Here is a 15032-nt window from a genome sequence, read left to right as displayed (position 1 = left end):
AAGACACAAATTTTCATCATAACATGTAGCAGGACATGTAGTAATTTCATCATAACATGTAGCAATTAACAAAGTGTTTAAAAGGGAAATATCTCTGTACTGTGTGGGATTATTGCAGCATGTTTAGAGCAAAAGCTACGTTTTAGTTACCATTCCAAACAGCAGTGCCAGTGTCTCATAATCAATCCACTCCACCACTTTGACCATACTTGGCCTCTGCAATCAAAAAATACAATTACCAGTGAATGCCACAAAACACCTAACTTGTGATTAGCTATGAAATATAAACTCTACTTAATTGATGAGCCATTTAAATAAGTTATGATTCAAATTAATATGTGTTCCTACAAGGTGCACAAACAGGAGTCTTTATTATAACCTTTATTACAAATAGTATCACTATTAATATTATTACTATTATTATTATTACTAATTCAAAATACTGCTGGCATCTTAAGTGGGTTATTATGACAAGCCTACATAAGAGTATCACTTTATCTATCTGTTTCTTACATAACTCTACAGAAATAAAAGATAAGTGAACTATATGGTACACCCCAGTTTCCTTTCTGGTTAGAGAACAGAAGAATACCCCTTCAGCTGCAAACAAACTGGAAGAAATTTAAGGGAACATAACATAGTTATGAGAAAAACAGAGAAAGTCCATCAGAGGTTTCACTAAATATCAACTAAGAGTAAGCAGGAGCAGGGAGAGAACAAGCGGAAGGTGTAAGCGTGAGGTATAATCATTTAGTGTAGTGTAGGGCAATGTATTTCCATTTATGTTTGCTTGGTAACCTAACATTATAGAAAATAACAGTGTTAAAGTAACTCTGGATTAAGCTGAAAATGGTTGCACTCAGCTTCCTGCAAATCAGAACAAAATAGTATCAACTAACTTTTTTCTATTCTTGTCTATACCATAAGCTGACTTGTTTTCCCCAAGATGATTCCCCATTCCAGTATCTGCCCTACCATCTCTCTCTCTTAAAAAATACTTCTTTTTCATCTTCCCAATCACAACAGAGCACTTAGGGAAACTTATGATATCCTACCCAGAAACAAAGGGGTCATTTAGTTTGATAGCTTACCTCTCCAACAGTAGCTAAGGCGGCTAAAGCTGCCAATGAGCCCAGCATCGCTGCAAGGGTCCTGTGAACAATCTGCAACAAACAATTAACCAGAGACTCTGCTAAGTATCTCCTTACTATTAAATAGAGGAGGGAAAAGGATAAGAAAAAAAAAATCCTGTAATTTATTCTTAGTTTGTTTGGATTGGCCTTTTTTCCTTATTCCACCTCACCCCCACTTCAAAATGACCTGACCAGAGAATTGCTGATTACTTTGCCTCACTATACAATGTTATTAACAAGTGAAAAAGAAAAGCCTGTGAGAAACCCAACAAGGAAGCCTCAGCTCTGATCTCAAGGCAGAGAGGGGACTTCAGCACTGGTTTCTTACGTTTGCCAAAGGGTGACCCAAGAAGAAAAGCAATTCGTCTTCCCTAACTTGAGGACAGTCCTGTTTGCTTCCACGGGAGGAAGACACATGCCAAGGAGGTAATTCACCTCATGTCTTTATCAGTGCTTGTTCATCTCCAGTGTCTACAAAGCAACAGACATGTCTGGCAAGCCTGTGCACCCTTTTCAGTCTCTCACACAGCGTTTTCTTCTTTCATGAAGTGTTTTTTTTACAACATTTTCTCTACAAACTTCTTTGGTTTCAAGAAGGCCATATACTTCAGCTAGAATCTGCTGGACACCTTTGTCAGTCTCCTCCCTTCCTCAAAAGCTGCTTTCACCAGTGTGTAGGCTATCCCAGCCTTGCACAGTGCTTCTCCTCCACCTCTGATGTTTCCCTAGCACACAAGCAATGCAACTGAAAACTGAATCCAAGCCTCTGACCTGACAGCACTGTCATTCATTTCATACTGCAACAGTTACTACAGTATATGGACGTTCATCCACGTCTGTGTATCTGATGCACTCAAAATTCTCAAGGGGAAAGTATGAAGGCAACCATGCCCTGAAAATGTGCAAGAATGAATGAAGAGTAGTCACATCCAAAGCTCTATTACAATAAAAAAACTTGTCAAATGTACAACTCTATCCCTCAAGGTGTTCAAGGCCAGGTTGGATGATGCCTTAGGCAACCTTGTCTAGATCATGCCTGGAGGCTGGTGGCCCTGCCTGTGGCAGGAAGGTTTGAACTCTGTGATCTTTGGGGTCCCTTCCAACCCAGACCATTCTGTGATTCTATGATAACTTTTCATTCCAGCAAAGTATCAAGGGGAAGCTATACAGTAACATAACACCTAGTTTACTTAAGTAAACTCCAAGACATATAAATATTTAAAAGTTTGTATTTGACAGGCTTAGGAAAAAATAGGTGACTCTTTAATTTTCTTTCACATAAAACAAACCCAAACCTAATAATATATTTGTAAAGTCAATTTTAAAAGCTTACAAATGGAGAAATTAAGAGATATGGGTTACAAGCTGCAGCACTCTTTGAACCACAGTTCCATTTAATGCATATTTGGAAGGCATTATATTAAGTAAAATTCTGTTGTTATTCTTTTGGAAAATTGAACAGTTCTGATCCAAATCCTTTTGAAGACTGGTAGGAGGATGAAAATAATTTCAGAACAAATCTGAGGGTATCCATAAAAAGTAATCTCAGGTACAGAATTGAAAGAGGTCAGAAATAAATTAACACAGAGATTAAACCCCAGGAAAGATGAAAGATTTGGTGAACTTTTGACTCTAAAGACACTTTGAAAGGTGGAGTGAGAAACCATCTATACTCATCTGATCCTTCTCATGCTTGAGAAAGTGCATGCCTTTGTGCATTCTTTAGTAAGCAAAGATGGTTACAACAAAAGAACCCTGACTGACAATGAGTTTCTCTTTCAAATAGGAATTGCCTCTAAGATCACAAATTTGGCTTGACTGCATCAGCCTGAATGGGTTGAGTTTTCATTTTACAAGCTAGGAACAGAAACAGAAGGAAATGATGGGCCAAAAGTTTCTTCAGTAGGAGTGGCAATTGAGCTCGGGCAGCCGGTCCAGGTCAATGCAGTTACTGTAATGGTGTCAGAGATAACTGGTTACAGCCTCCCAAGGCAACTGAGAGTCTTTATTTCCATTTCCACCCACCAGCACATAAATACCTCCTCATATACTCCCATCATCTCTGTTCCTCCTTCTGTCAAAGCCACATGCAGAAGTGACCTCTTATTTTCTTCTCATTCTTATTTCTTTCATCCCACAACTGGATTGCCATGTTTCAATGATTCAGTCAGTTCTAGCACGCTCTGTAAATTGCACTTACTATAAAAGTTCCTTGTCTCATTTTTCAGAAAGTTTTCTTAAAAAGCAAGATATGACCATTCAGCCAAACAAGGCAGAACAGATGAAGAAGATACAAAGCTTTTAATCTGTCAGTTTGCATGCTAGACCTCCCCACATCCCAGCCCAACCACAAACCTTATAATTTTTTCACACAAGGGGCATCTTCACCATCAACATCATCTTTATTTTTATCTAAAGAATGCCTAGCAGTGCTGACTTAATGAAGCAGCAAAGGATGGCGCTTGCCTTTTACAAAGGGACAGTTATTTCAATACAAACTGCTACTGAAAACAAAGCAGGCCAAATTTCATTCACAAATTTCATGCATGACTCAGTCATAAAACTCACTGATACAGGATATCAATAGGCTGAGAGCTGAAAAGATTTCAAAAAGGGAATGAATATTTTCAGAATTTTCTATCAGCAATGAAAACACCCGAGGCTGCAACAATGGAAGCTATTAAAAGTAACATAAATGATGTAGAGGTAGTGATAGCAACATCATAGATTCATGCTATTGGGTCAGTTCAGAATGGGAAAGGGTTAGGAAAAACTGCCATGAGGATCTTGTTTCATAATTATCTGTAGAAAGTTTACCTTATGATTGCCTGCTGCCTGGTAAACACAATGTGCTGAATGCTGCTTCTGAATGACAGTTTCAGTTCTCTAAATTCAGGAGTTATTTTTTAAGTAAGAAATTATAATCAAATCATTTACACCACAAGATCTTATGTTTGATATTAACTAACAACATAAGTGTCCAGAGCTATAATGCAAACTAGATTTAGACAACCTAGACCTTCTCCAGATTTAAATATCTATCTAAAAGTGCTCTGGAATATTTGCCCAGAGTTCATCAAATCTTTTGGTAGACTGCAACAGAATCCTTATAAAAATGATTAAACATTCCACTTTATCTTGTACAGTGCTCCAGGAGGTAAAAGCAAATTATTTAGAAGCCAATTGAATGGTGACATGTGATACCAGAGCATACATTTCCCAGCTGAAATCCAGGACTTGCATATTTCTAAAATGTGCTTCTTAAGCAATTTGATAAATGATACATCATACCAAACATTTTATTTCTACAAAACCTTCTTTATAGGTGATAAATGGCAGTTGAAAGATGAGTGTCAGTGACACTAAAGTAGAGCTAAAAATGCAGCCTCAATTAATTTCCTACAGATTTTTTCTCCAGTGAAGCCTGTTGCATTAAAGTACTTATTTTACTGATAAATTAATTTTCATTTGATGGAATGGCAGCATTGCTGCATTTCAACAGGAGGCAGTTATTTCCAAGGCTATATCCACATATGGGGTTTATGCATTTTTCACCTACCTCCACAGTAGCTCAAACCTTCTCTATAAAATCAATTGCCAAATCTCTCTTAGACTTTATAGTCTTTACAGTCTTTATAGTTCAATTCTTTATTCTCTTAGGACAAGGAGGGAAAGAAGGGGAGTAAAATTTGGTCTAGGATAGTGGTTTTTGTACAGAATAACAGAATCACTAGGTTGGAAAAGACCTTTGAGATCAAGTTCAAACATACCTGTCCTCTACTAAATTTCTGACTTTATGTTTTTACCTATTTCTTTTTATGCTTTAGTAAGGGTTTATTGGGTTAAAAGAAAATATCCTCAGCAGTGGAAGAGTTTTTTCTCAAAGATGAAGAGTTTATTTTTCCTAAAGATAATCAAGACAGTATTAGCCTGACTACTTTTGAAAACATGTTCCTCAGTCAGATCCCTTGATGAACATTATCCTATCAGTTGCTCACGTAGTTTATAAATTTTGGTGGTCTGCTTTGCCATGGACTATTGCAACTCTTTTAGCAGTTTTAGCACAGACAAAGCCTCAGTCTTTCACATCACAGGTATTCGATCCACTTACAGTTCATAAAATTAGTGCCAAAGTGTGAAACTGCCACCAGAAGCTGAAATCAAAGCTTAAATTTGCAGAAAACTAACAATAATTTAGACAATTTTTCCTAACTCTGTCAAGCAACATAACTGAAAATTTGAGCTTATGTTAGAAAACAGGAAGGGTCAAAAAAAGTCTCCATTCTTGAAACTCTGCCCTGCAGTAGATCCATTTTAAAGCTGAATGGCACCAAATTCTCAGTTCTTGAGAATTTGTTTTACTTCTGGCAAACTGTGGAGTTTGGACAGAATATAAACCAACAAGGAGAAATACAGGATATAGTCAGGAACAGAGATCAGAGCAGCAGAAAAAGGTCAATGATGCCAGCCATATTTACTTGATATTCTTCACACTCGCCTTTATTAAAGAGACCATGTAACCAGTACCAGCTACTGAGGGCACAAAAACATACCTCCCTTTCAGCTCATCATGATAGGTAATGTTTCACCTCCTTGCACTCCTCCCCTTGGTTTGCTCCTTACACAAGCTCTGCAGAAGCTGCTTTTGCTGCAGGGCCCCCTTTCCAGCATATGAGAACCCCTTACAGAGGATGTGTCTTAATAGCAATTACAAAATGAACGATAACAGAAAATTAATTGCCTTAGAATTACTTAGTTAAGCAATAGCAAGTGAATTCTGTAGGGATTTTAATGAAGTAAAAGGAGTTGCTTGACATAGTTTAGAAGGTATGACATACTGATGCAGTATTCATTGATGGAATAAAGCAGCTCTTGAGGCAACTACATAGGGTACGCAGCTGCGGAAAGATGATGTGCATCAAGGATCCCAAAGTGACTACAAGCATCACAAAAATTAGTGACAGCAAGAATAGATATTTATATCTTTGTCTCTATGTATTCTATGCACATTCAGCCATGCAAACCACAAAATAAGTCTTTAGGTTAAATTTTTATAAAATTTTATTAGTAACCTCATTTTTGTAAGTCAAAATACATCAAAACTACACCAGTGTACATAAGTATGCCTTGCATGGAAAATGAAAAATAAAACCACAAAACCAAAATCAACAACAAAATCTGGGCCAACAGTTTATTAATTTTTATGAGAATTCAGTGGTAATTCACTATAATAGAACTACCATATGCATTAAATATGTCCACAAGATCAATTAAGAACAAAGACTGGAGAGGTCTGTGGATTTGGAAACATTAACTTCATATTTTAATATTAACATGCATTCATCTCAATCACACAATAAATAGCTGATCCCTCTAGTGCTGTGAAAGTAGTATCTACACTATACATTCAATAAGCTCTTTTTACTGACAGCTTTCCAACCCTAAAAGGCTTGTGTGGGGATTTTTTTAATAGAAACATTAGATTCTATAGCAAACTGTCATTCCTGAAGAACATGTATACAACCCCAAGGTATGAAAGCACCCATCTATGACATTCTGCTATAATATCCATCTTCCCTCAGTGTGCCAAATTACTTGTTCTGATTCACTGTCAGCGAAGAAAGTTGTGGTATAAACAAGCCTGCCTTAGGGAAATGCATAGAATGCAGCAATTGGCCATTTCCTAGTGCAATGTTTCAAAATGTAAGATGGTACTACACAGGATGATTATCTTAAATAGAAGGTGATTAAAAGTAATACTATACGGTATCCAATACAAGTTAACGCCTCAGCTAGTTCACTTTTACTCCTGAGGTACATTGACTGTACAGGCAAAGAAATCCAAGATAGAGATACCTTGGGAGTTTTGTCTGGGAAAGATAGCCCTGAAATTCTGTGACTAAGCAACTACATCAAGCTTCACCAGCTGACATCAATTCTTTCTATATGTAAAACACAATGCACAGAGGGACAGAGGCTGAAGGCGATCAAATTGTTTTCTGTGAATAAATTATCTGAGTAATTCCTTCCTCTCTTCTATAGAGCAAATCTACAAGCTGTGTCTAGACTCTGCAAAGGTATTTGCTCCTTCATAGCTCTGTCAAAGGCTTTGATTTAACAATGTGCACAATTTGCAGTCTTTTCACTATCTATAAGCTTTCTTTATCAGCAACATCACTGCTTGCTGTTTGCAAAGAAAACTAGATGGGCTGAAGATTCATGCTGACATGGGACATTGAATTAACTGGTTCAGGGTCGCCCTTGAATGATGGAAGGATAAACAGATCCTTGTCATGCAAAATGAGCGTGACAACTGAAACCCTCATGTTTTCATGCCTCGGAAACTCAGGGGAAATGCCAAGCTGGAGAAAACATAGAGCCAGGAAGGAAGGAAATAGAATTCATACAGATGTTGGCTAGAGGATCCAGAAGAGGTTTTTTTCTTATATGATAATGGTTGAAATGATTGCTTGACCTCTAAGTTGAGTCTGGTTTTGAAATAACCTCCCAGCTCAGAATACTGCTAATGAGAACTAGGGATAAAAAGGTATAGTGATATACCTAGTAAATATTTCTATTAGATTCATTGAAAAAAACAGGAATCTGTCATATCTGTCACTAAGGTTGTAAGTGGATGTTTTCCAGCCTCTGCATGTTGGGATGGCTCTGATATAAGAAAACACCAAAGAAATGGGAAAATCCCACAGCATCTGTCGGTTTGAGAGCTCCTCAGAGTCAAATTTTAAAAGTGAGGGTTTTTATGTGCTATGAATTTTGGGGATTTCTCTTCATGGGAAATTAAATAGAGGCACACAGCGATGAAGAAACTGATGTTTTGATTCAGGACAAATTTATAGAAAAGAGAACCCTCATGTAAGACAGGATGGTGATCATTTTCTGTACCAGGACATCTCACTCCTGTAATATTTTAGCTACAAAAATCATTGGCTACATGAATAAAGCTGAGTTAGGTGATCATGAACCAGTAAAGGACTAATGTTGCTACTTAGATAATAAACCAGCCACTACTGTGGGCTGACGTAAACAAAGCCATTATATCATCAACAGGGTGGCCTGGCAATAAGATTTCAGTGTTGCAAGTCCATTTTGCAAGGGTCAATCCAGTCCTCCAGCACCCATCTCGGCAGGCTTTGCTGCCTCTATTCTGTCTGCGTGCCTTAAAACCATTCTCAATGCACACCCTCATTTTTAAGCCCTTAAAAGCCTTTTTTGTGGGTACTGCAAGACCCCCTTCATTATATTTGGAGTTTCAGTATGTTTTCTGGAAATGAAGAAGATGCCACCATCTGTATTTCCCCAGTTATCTCAGCATCCTCAGGACTATCGAGACTGTGAATTACATGGAACTGATCGTGAAAGTGAGGGGCAGACATATTTTACTTTTCCTGTGTGAATCTTTGTCAGCCTTCTTTTAAGAGTAGGGTAATGTGAGCATACAGAATTACAGCCATGCACTTTGAACAACAGTACAGCAAACTGCAGCACTCACATTATCTGCTCTAGCCAGCAGTTCCTCTGGAGAGTCTTTCATCCCTGATATCTCCCCTCTTTCTCGCTTGAGCTTTTTTCTCTGGATTTCTTTTCTTCTTTAGATCATGCTAACACATCTCCCTCCAAGTCTGCCCCCTACACTCTCTCATGTTTGTTCATTCCTTTTTGCCCTTGCTCTTGATACAAGAAGACATCATCTGTGGCCCCAAAAGAAGCTGAGTGACTCTCATCCCTGTTTACGTATATTAGAAGTGTACGTGTGTTCTAGCACCTTGTTAAAATTTTAAGCCTTCATGGTTCTCTACCCTTCTGGTTGCCATAGGCAGGGTACAAGCTGAACATCAGCATTCAATTAAGCTAATTTAATGTTCTATTGCTTTACACAGACAGGAAAAAAAATCATCCCACAACATACCTAGTATGCAGGGCAGGGCAACACATTTGTGCTTGACAGTCTTTCACAAATGGAACAAAATGCAGATCAAAATTACTTTTAAAAGGCAATCAAAAATAGAAAAATGGACATTTGGAAATTAGTTTATACACTTAGTCTTGAAAATATGTCTCCTATTATTTCAAAAAACAGCATTCTGTGAAAAGTGGAGCCGGGAAGACAGCATCATTTGAAGCAGGCAATCCTATCAAGTCCTTAGAATAGCAAGCAGCACCATCCAGTGGCAATTTTTTCCTCTTACGTTCTTAATTAAGGCAAATTTATATACCTCAGAAGTACCATTACACCGAAAAGAAGATATTTTTTCCGTAAAGCACACATGTACAAAGCAGAGTCAGACTTCTACCAAGATATATCTAGCAATTAGACAGGCAATAGTCAGTGTAAAATCAATATTCATATTCGATTAATAATACAAAACAATTGTTACATCAAGCTGGAATCCAGCTGAGGATTTTGCTAACTGTTATACTTCATTTATGTTTGAATTATACTTATCCTATCCTTCTCTTACAGCACTCGTTGCAGTTACAGAGGGTATAAATAACTGTAGTTTATCTAACCAGTGCTGGCTCTGTCCTGTTGGAGACTCCTCGTTAGTAGCAGAGGCTCTGCTCTACTCAAGTGGTAGAAATCCTGGAACCTGTGGAGACTGACCCACTGCTCCTCATAAGGAGCAACATGGAATGCTGCTGCACAGCTGCTTTAAAGTCATTTTGAGCCTCTTAAAATGCACAGAGGTAAAAATACACAGAGGTCACACCCTCCTAAATTAGAGAAAAGCAGGGCCTTGATAGTCCATACTGATCAATTCCTAGCTTGGTCACAGGCTGTTCTCCCTGGGACATCATCTAGGGTACTGTTTGGTGAATATCACACTCTGGGGACAGGATGGATGGATCTGCTCCACGTCTAGACCCCTTTGCTTAATCCAGTCCTCCAGCACCTATCTCAGCAAGCTTTCCTGCTTCTATTTATTCCATGTGCCTTGATTACAGTTTCCCATACACACTCCCTCATATTATGTCTCAAAATCACTTTTTTTCCTGGGGATTGCACGACTGCTTCCATTACACTGTACATTTTCAGATGGGGACCAAGAAAAAAAAAAAAAAGCAGCCTCTTGGGGTAATGGCAATTTAGTGTTATGGGGACACCAAACCAGACTGCTCCTGCTGCCCAGGAAGGATAAAAGGAGATAGATTTTTCTTCAAGTTAAGTTTTTCTACTGTATTTTATGGTTTAGGTTTCACTACGTTGAATTCAGGTTCTGTGCAACTCCCAGAGTCCCATCTATGACTTCTGCCTCAGGCTTGGAAGTTGGCTTTCCAGGCCCTACTGCTTAGCTCCATTTCTACCTCAGTGCAAAACACTGCAGATAGTCAAGAGAGTATCAAGGCAGCTTCCCAGTGAGGACCAGTAGTTTCTGAAGGATGGAAAAGTGTGCAGGAGAGAGCATCCTTTCCCTGCTGGAAGCTGGCCAGCACACTCGGGGGCACTGGCTTTCCCACTCTGCCCCAATCCTGGGCTCTTATGCTCCTTCTCACCCCCAGACAAGAGGGCAGATGATGCCCAGTGGGGGTATGTCTTGGACTATTTATCATATGCAAAGGTAGGAACACTTTTATCCAGACTCTTCGCTGTCTGTATTTAAAGACAGATCAATATGAGGATGGATGGGAAATGAGAAACCATGCTGTGTAAGCTGATCACTGGTTTCTGTGACTTTTCTCATCGGAAAAAAATTTTCCATTAAGATTAGCTTATAGCCATCACTTAGTATTATTGTTTCATATACCAGTGAATATTTCTTCTTTTTTCCTATTGCCTCTCTGAAGCATCGTTTTCCATGTGCAAATAAATAGCCTCATTACTGGAAATAAGCAAAAACTGGACTCTGTGAGCACAGACAGCAGTAATAACCAACATCTTATTTCATTTGCAAAAACGCTTCCTGTGAGGAAGCATTGGTTCAGCCAGGCCACGATGCCAGAAAAACCGTACAGATTGAACCACATAAAAGTTTTGCTCTCTGCAGCCAATTTTTTTCTGGCTAGATGCTATTAAAAATCACTCTGCTTTGAGTTAAAGAAATTAAGCTTAGGGGATGTTTATTCATAATTTAAGCTAGTTAATAATAGAGAAGTTTTATGGAAAGAAACTGACACTCTCCATTTCTATTAAAGTAATAAAAATTGTGATTATAAGCCCATACTTCACACTAGTAAGAAGCTAGAGCTTTTAAGGCCGGACCTTGCATTTTCAAATATCTGTGTTTTAAGGAATAATACAGACATGTAAATGTTATTCCAGGTGACAGATCATTAAAATACCATTTGAAAAATCCCAGCAAGATTTTTCTCAGGGCTACCTACACAACAGGTTATGAAACTAAATTTTACCTCCTGTGATAAAATAAGTCTCATGGAGGGTCTCACAGAATTTCTGATACTTGCTGGTATCACCCTTCTGCCACTTCACGTGCTATTGGGATCTCTTTTTTTTTCTTCTTTTTTTGTTTTAATTTAATAAAATGAATGTTTTTCTGCCTTTTTCCAGACTAAATAAAATGTTTTATTAAAAAAAAAATCATTACTCTCATATTTGTTTCTGCTGGCTCATTTAAGTATTGTGAACAGCTAACATTCCAAATACAAAATAATTATATTACTAGAGGAAAACATTGCACAAGTGCATACAATCATTCATTCAAAATAATGAGCTCTGTCCTTTGCTAGTAGATGTTTAATGTTCCTCCTTAAATATTTCTAATTAATGCAGCTCCAACATAGCTGTATATTGGCAGTTAATAATTACTAATAAGACCTTTATTGACTCAAGAAGCTTTTCTAAACCCCAATAAAATTTTATCATATTAACAGATATTTTAAGATATGGGTAGACAGATTTTCAGGGTAACCAGTGTATTACCCTATTCCCTATGTATGCAAATTCAGATAAAAGGGGAGAAATCAAAAATATCTTACCACATTTCAAAGGAAACAGAGATTTTATCCACACTACATTTCCTACACTACTTTTCCTTGACTATGCTCTACCACCAGAAACCACCACACGCCACTACTTATTGAACCTGAGTGAATGGTGTGCAAATAGTCACTTTAGTTATACACATAGAAAAAAGTTTTCATTGAAAATGCATGGAAATCAAGGAAGGCAAAAGACAAAAAGCACTCTTAGCTGAAAGAACAAAGATATTGGGAGAAGAAAAGTGTAAAAATTAAATTTTCTAAGATTTTTTTTGGTTTATTTTTTTAAAGATGTCAAGTGAAGGAGGCTGACAAACTAGAAAGAGCCTATCTTGAAATACACTGTGAAGTAATTTAATACAGCAACATCAGTACAGAAGTCAGTACAGCAGCACTTTACACAAGTCAGCCAATATGAAAAGACACTTATAGCCCATCTTACCTATGTTATTCAGTACCCTGAAGGGTCAGAATGTAGAGATGAACAAAGGTAAACCTGGCACACTGTTTTTTTTTTCTTTTTAAGTTACACTTGTTTCAATTTCCTGCGCAATGTTGGCTTCCAAGAACAAAATTAAATACTTTTTTTTCCAGCAGCTCTATAAAATAGTATAGATTTTGTATAATTCAAAAATACTGTAAGATGCAGAACTTGTTTTCCCTCTGGGAGAAGGGGATGGAACAGAAGACCAAAATGCAAAGAGAGAACTGATCAAAATTTGAAGAAAAAGCAATCTCAAGGGAATGAATGTCTAGTTACAGAAGGAAAAGATGATTACATGGGGGGAAATTAGAAAAAAACCACAGATTTCAAACAGAAAATGTACCTAAGAGATGTCCATCAAAGAGAGTTAAAAGCAATATGACAAGATTTCAAGGGGCAGAGTAAGATTGTGGAACAAGAAAATATTCATATTTGTGGTAAGCATAAAAAAGAAATCATAAAAAAATAAAGAGGAAAAAGAGGAATCTTCTTTTGCCACAAACATATTTGCATTTTACAAATGTTTCAAAAGAAACAACACTTACAATAAATGTCTGAAGAAACCAAGTTCAACAGCTTAATGGGTTTTCTGAAGAGCAGCACATCCTGAGACAGTAGGACTTCACCTGACATACATTGATCTCCTAGAAATTTGGTGCCAACTTAAAAGCAAATGGCTGCTTCAAAGTAGAATTTACTCTGGATCTTTACAGCAGTGCAAGATTGGAAAAGATAAAAGTTTACAGTAAATGCATTCCATTTTTCCCAACTAGAACCTCTTCATCAGCTTTTCCCATCATTGTATCTGCTGGAGGCAGAAGCTCTTGCAGCCTCTTCTTCTGCATGCTCCCTGGGGACTAAGGGAGCAAAGTGCCAGGGCAGAAGGGATGGGAAGAATTAAAAGATGAGGACAGTGGTGTTGAGGAGGTTGTAGGCACGAGATTGAAGATGCATGTTTGTGGAAAAGGGCTGTGCAAGAGAAACAATAGGTGGTTCTTCTGAGTTGTAACTGACAAAATGTGACTTCTTTCTTCATCATTATAAGAAAATATGTGAAAATACAGCTCTAAAGCCTGTTTGGGTGCTCACACGGTCTGAAGTCGCACCCATGTCACCAATGATAATGAATAAGACACAGAAAACTCTAATAAAGACTGATAAATGATGGGGAGCAGCAACACTAAAAATGAAAATCCATGAGAGAGCACTCCTGCAGCAGCACCAATTGGTTTCTCTAAGAGTGATAACTGCTAATGGAAAAAAGAGTGCAATGTGTTGAGAAAGCAGGACTTCAGGCACTAAAGTTATAAATGTTGAATTTAAGGTAAGCCACTATTACATATTCTAACAATAGTAACATCTGTGTCTCTCAAGAGATCCATAAGGGTACCAAAAATAGCCAAGTTTTGTTTCTATGATAGCAATTGAGAGCTTATATATTTATAGTTTAAAATTTACTCTAGGTGTAGCATTCGTCATTCCTACAGATGTTATGGAGAAAACAGCTAACATATGATGTAATATATGGCATTCCACATTTTAACATTCAAAAAATTTGCCTATAAATATATATTTCTGCCTCTAAATTTGTAAAAATCACTATTCTGCTAATGACAGAAATTTCTCCTTGATCTTTTCACAGAAACAATAATCTAATGAGTTGTTTTAAAGCTTTTTCTTAGAAGCAACAGGAAAATGCATGCTTTCCTTGACTTTGCTTTTCAGTTTCAAGCCTTTATTTCCTTTGCTACATGAATTGTTCCAAGGTAGCGTTCTAGAATGCAAACACAAAGCCTCACCCTTTACATACATTAAATACCTGATGATTTTGCAATTGCTAAAGGGTGGCATAGTTGAGGGATTTTTTTGAAAAGAAAAGCCGCATTTAAAAGTATTAGCATTATTTTGGTGCTGTACTGCATGCTTATCTATATTTATAGTACAATCTAATCCAGTCTCTCTCCACACTTAATATTATACCTCTTTGCTCATTTATAAGGGACATAGAGGCAGGTTTAGTTTCATAAATAAATCACCAATGCTGAACAACATAATCTGACTGTCTGGAGCAACTGTCATGTTATGTGTACCCCTTCTTGATGCTTGATTAGAACCTGTTTAACAAGGAATGTAGAAGCAAAATGAGCATGCTGGGTATAGTTATTACTGACCACCTTGTAGACTTATTGGCTTCTTTGTTTTGTATTACTCTAAATCTGATGTGATTCAACTTGGATAATTAATTGAGACCGTGCATGTTTACATGAATAATAATAATTATTTTTTTTTTAAAGGGTTGTGCCTACGTATCTGCTCTTTATTTCCAGATAATCAGACAGTAAGTGTTTTTCGTTCAAGGAAGCCAGTTGGAGCCCTGTGCTACCTCTGTCATGTTTTCCACCCGTAGTGCTGATGCAAGGCATTTTCATTGGGTTTGATACCTCAAGTCTTTGGAATAA

The 15032-nt window shown here is 37.4% G+C and overlaps 1 protein-coding gene across 1 annotated transcript in view; it reads right to left on the bottom strand.

Moving 5' to 3' along the window:
* The window catches only part of OCA2 (OCA2 melanosomal transmembrane protein), a gene marked incomplete at both ends in the record, with an annotated part of 183971 nt that overhangs the window by 128354 nt on the left and 40585 nt on the right, over positions 1-15032 (bottom strand). Inside the window, 2 exons of the mRNA XM_084279046.1 lie at positions 151-216; positions 1092-1163. Of these exons, the coding sequence (XP_084135172.1) occupies positions 151-216; positions 1092-1163 (138 nt within the window). The remainder of the gene's footprint in view (positions 1-150; positions 217-1091; positions 1164-15032) is intronic.

Source organism: Gallinula chloropus (genome assembly GCF_964237585.1).
Source record: "Gallinula chloropus genome assembly, chromosome: 1".
In the NCBI taxonomy this organism is placed as follows: domain Eukaryota; kingdom Metazoa; phylum Chordata; class Aves; order Gruiformes; family Rallidae; genus Gallinula; species Gallinula chloropus.
This window is presented reverse-complemented; position numbering and strand designations above follow the sequence as displayed.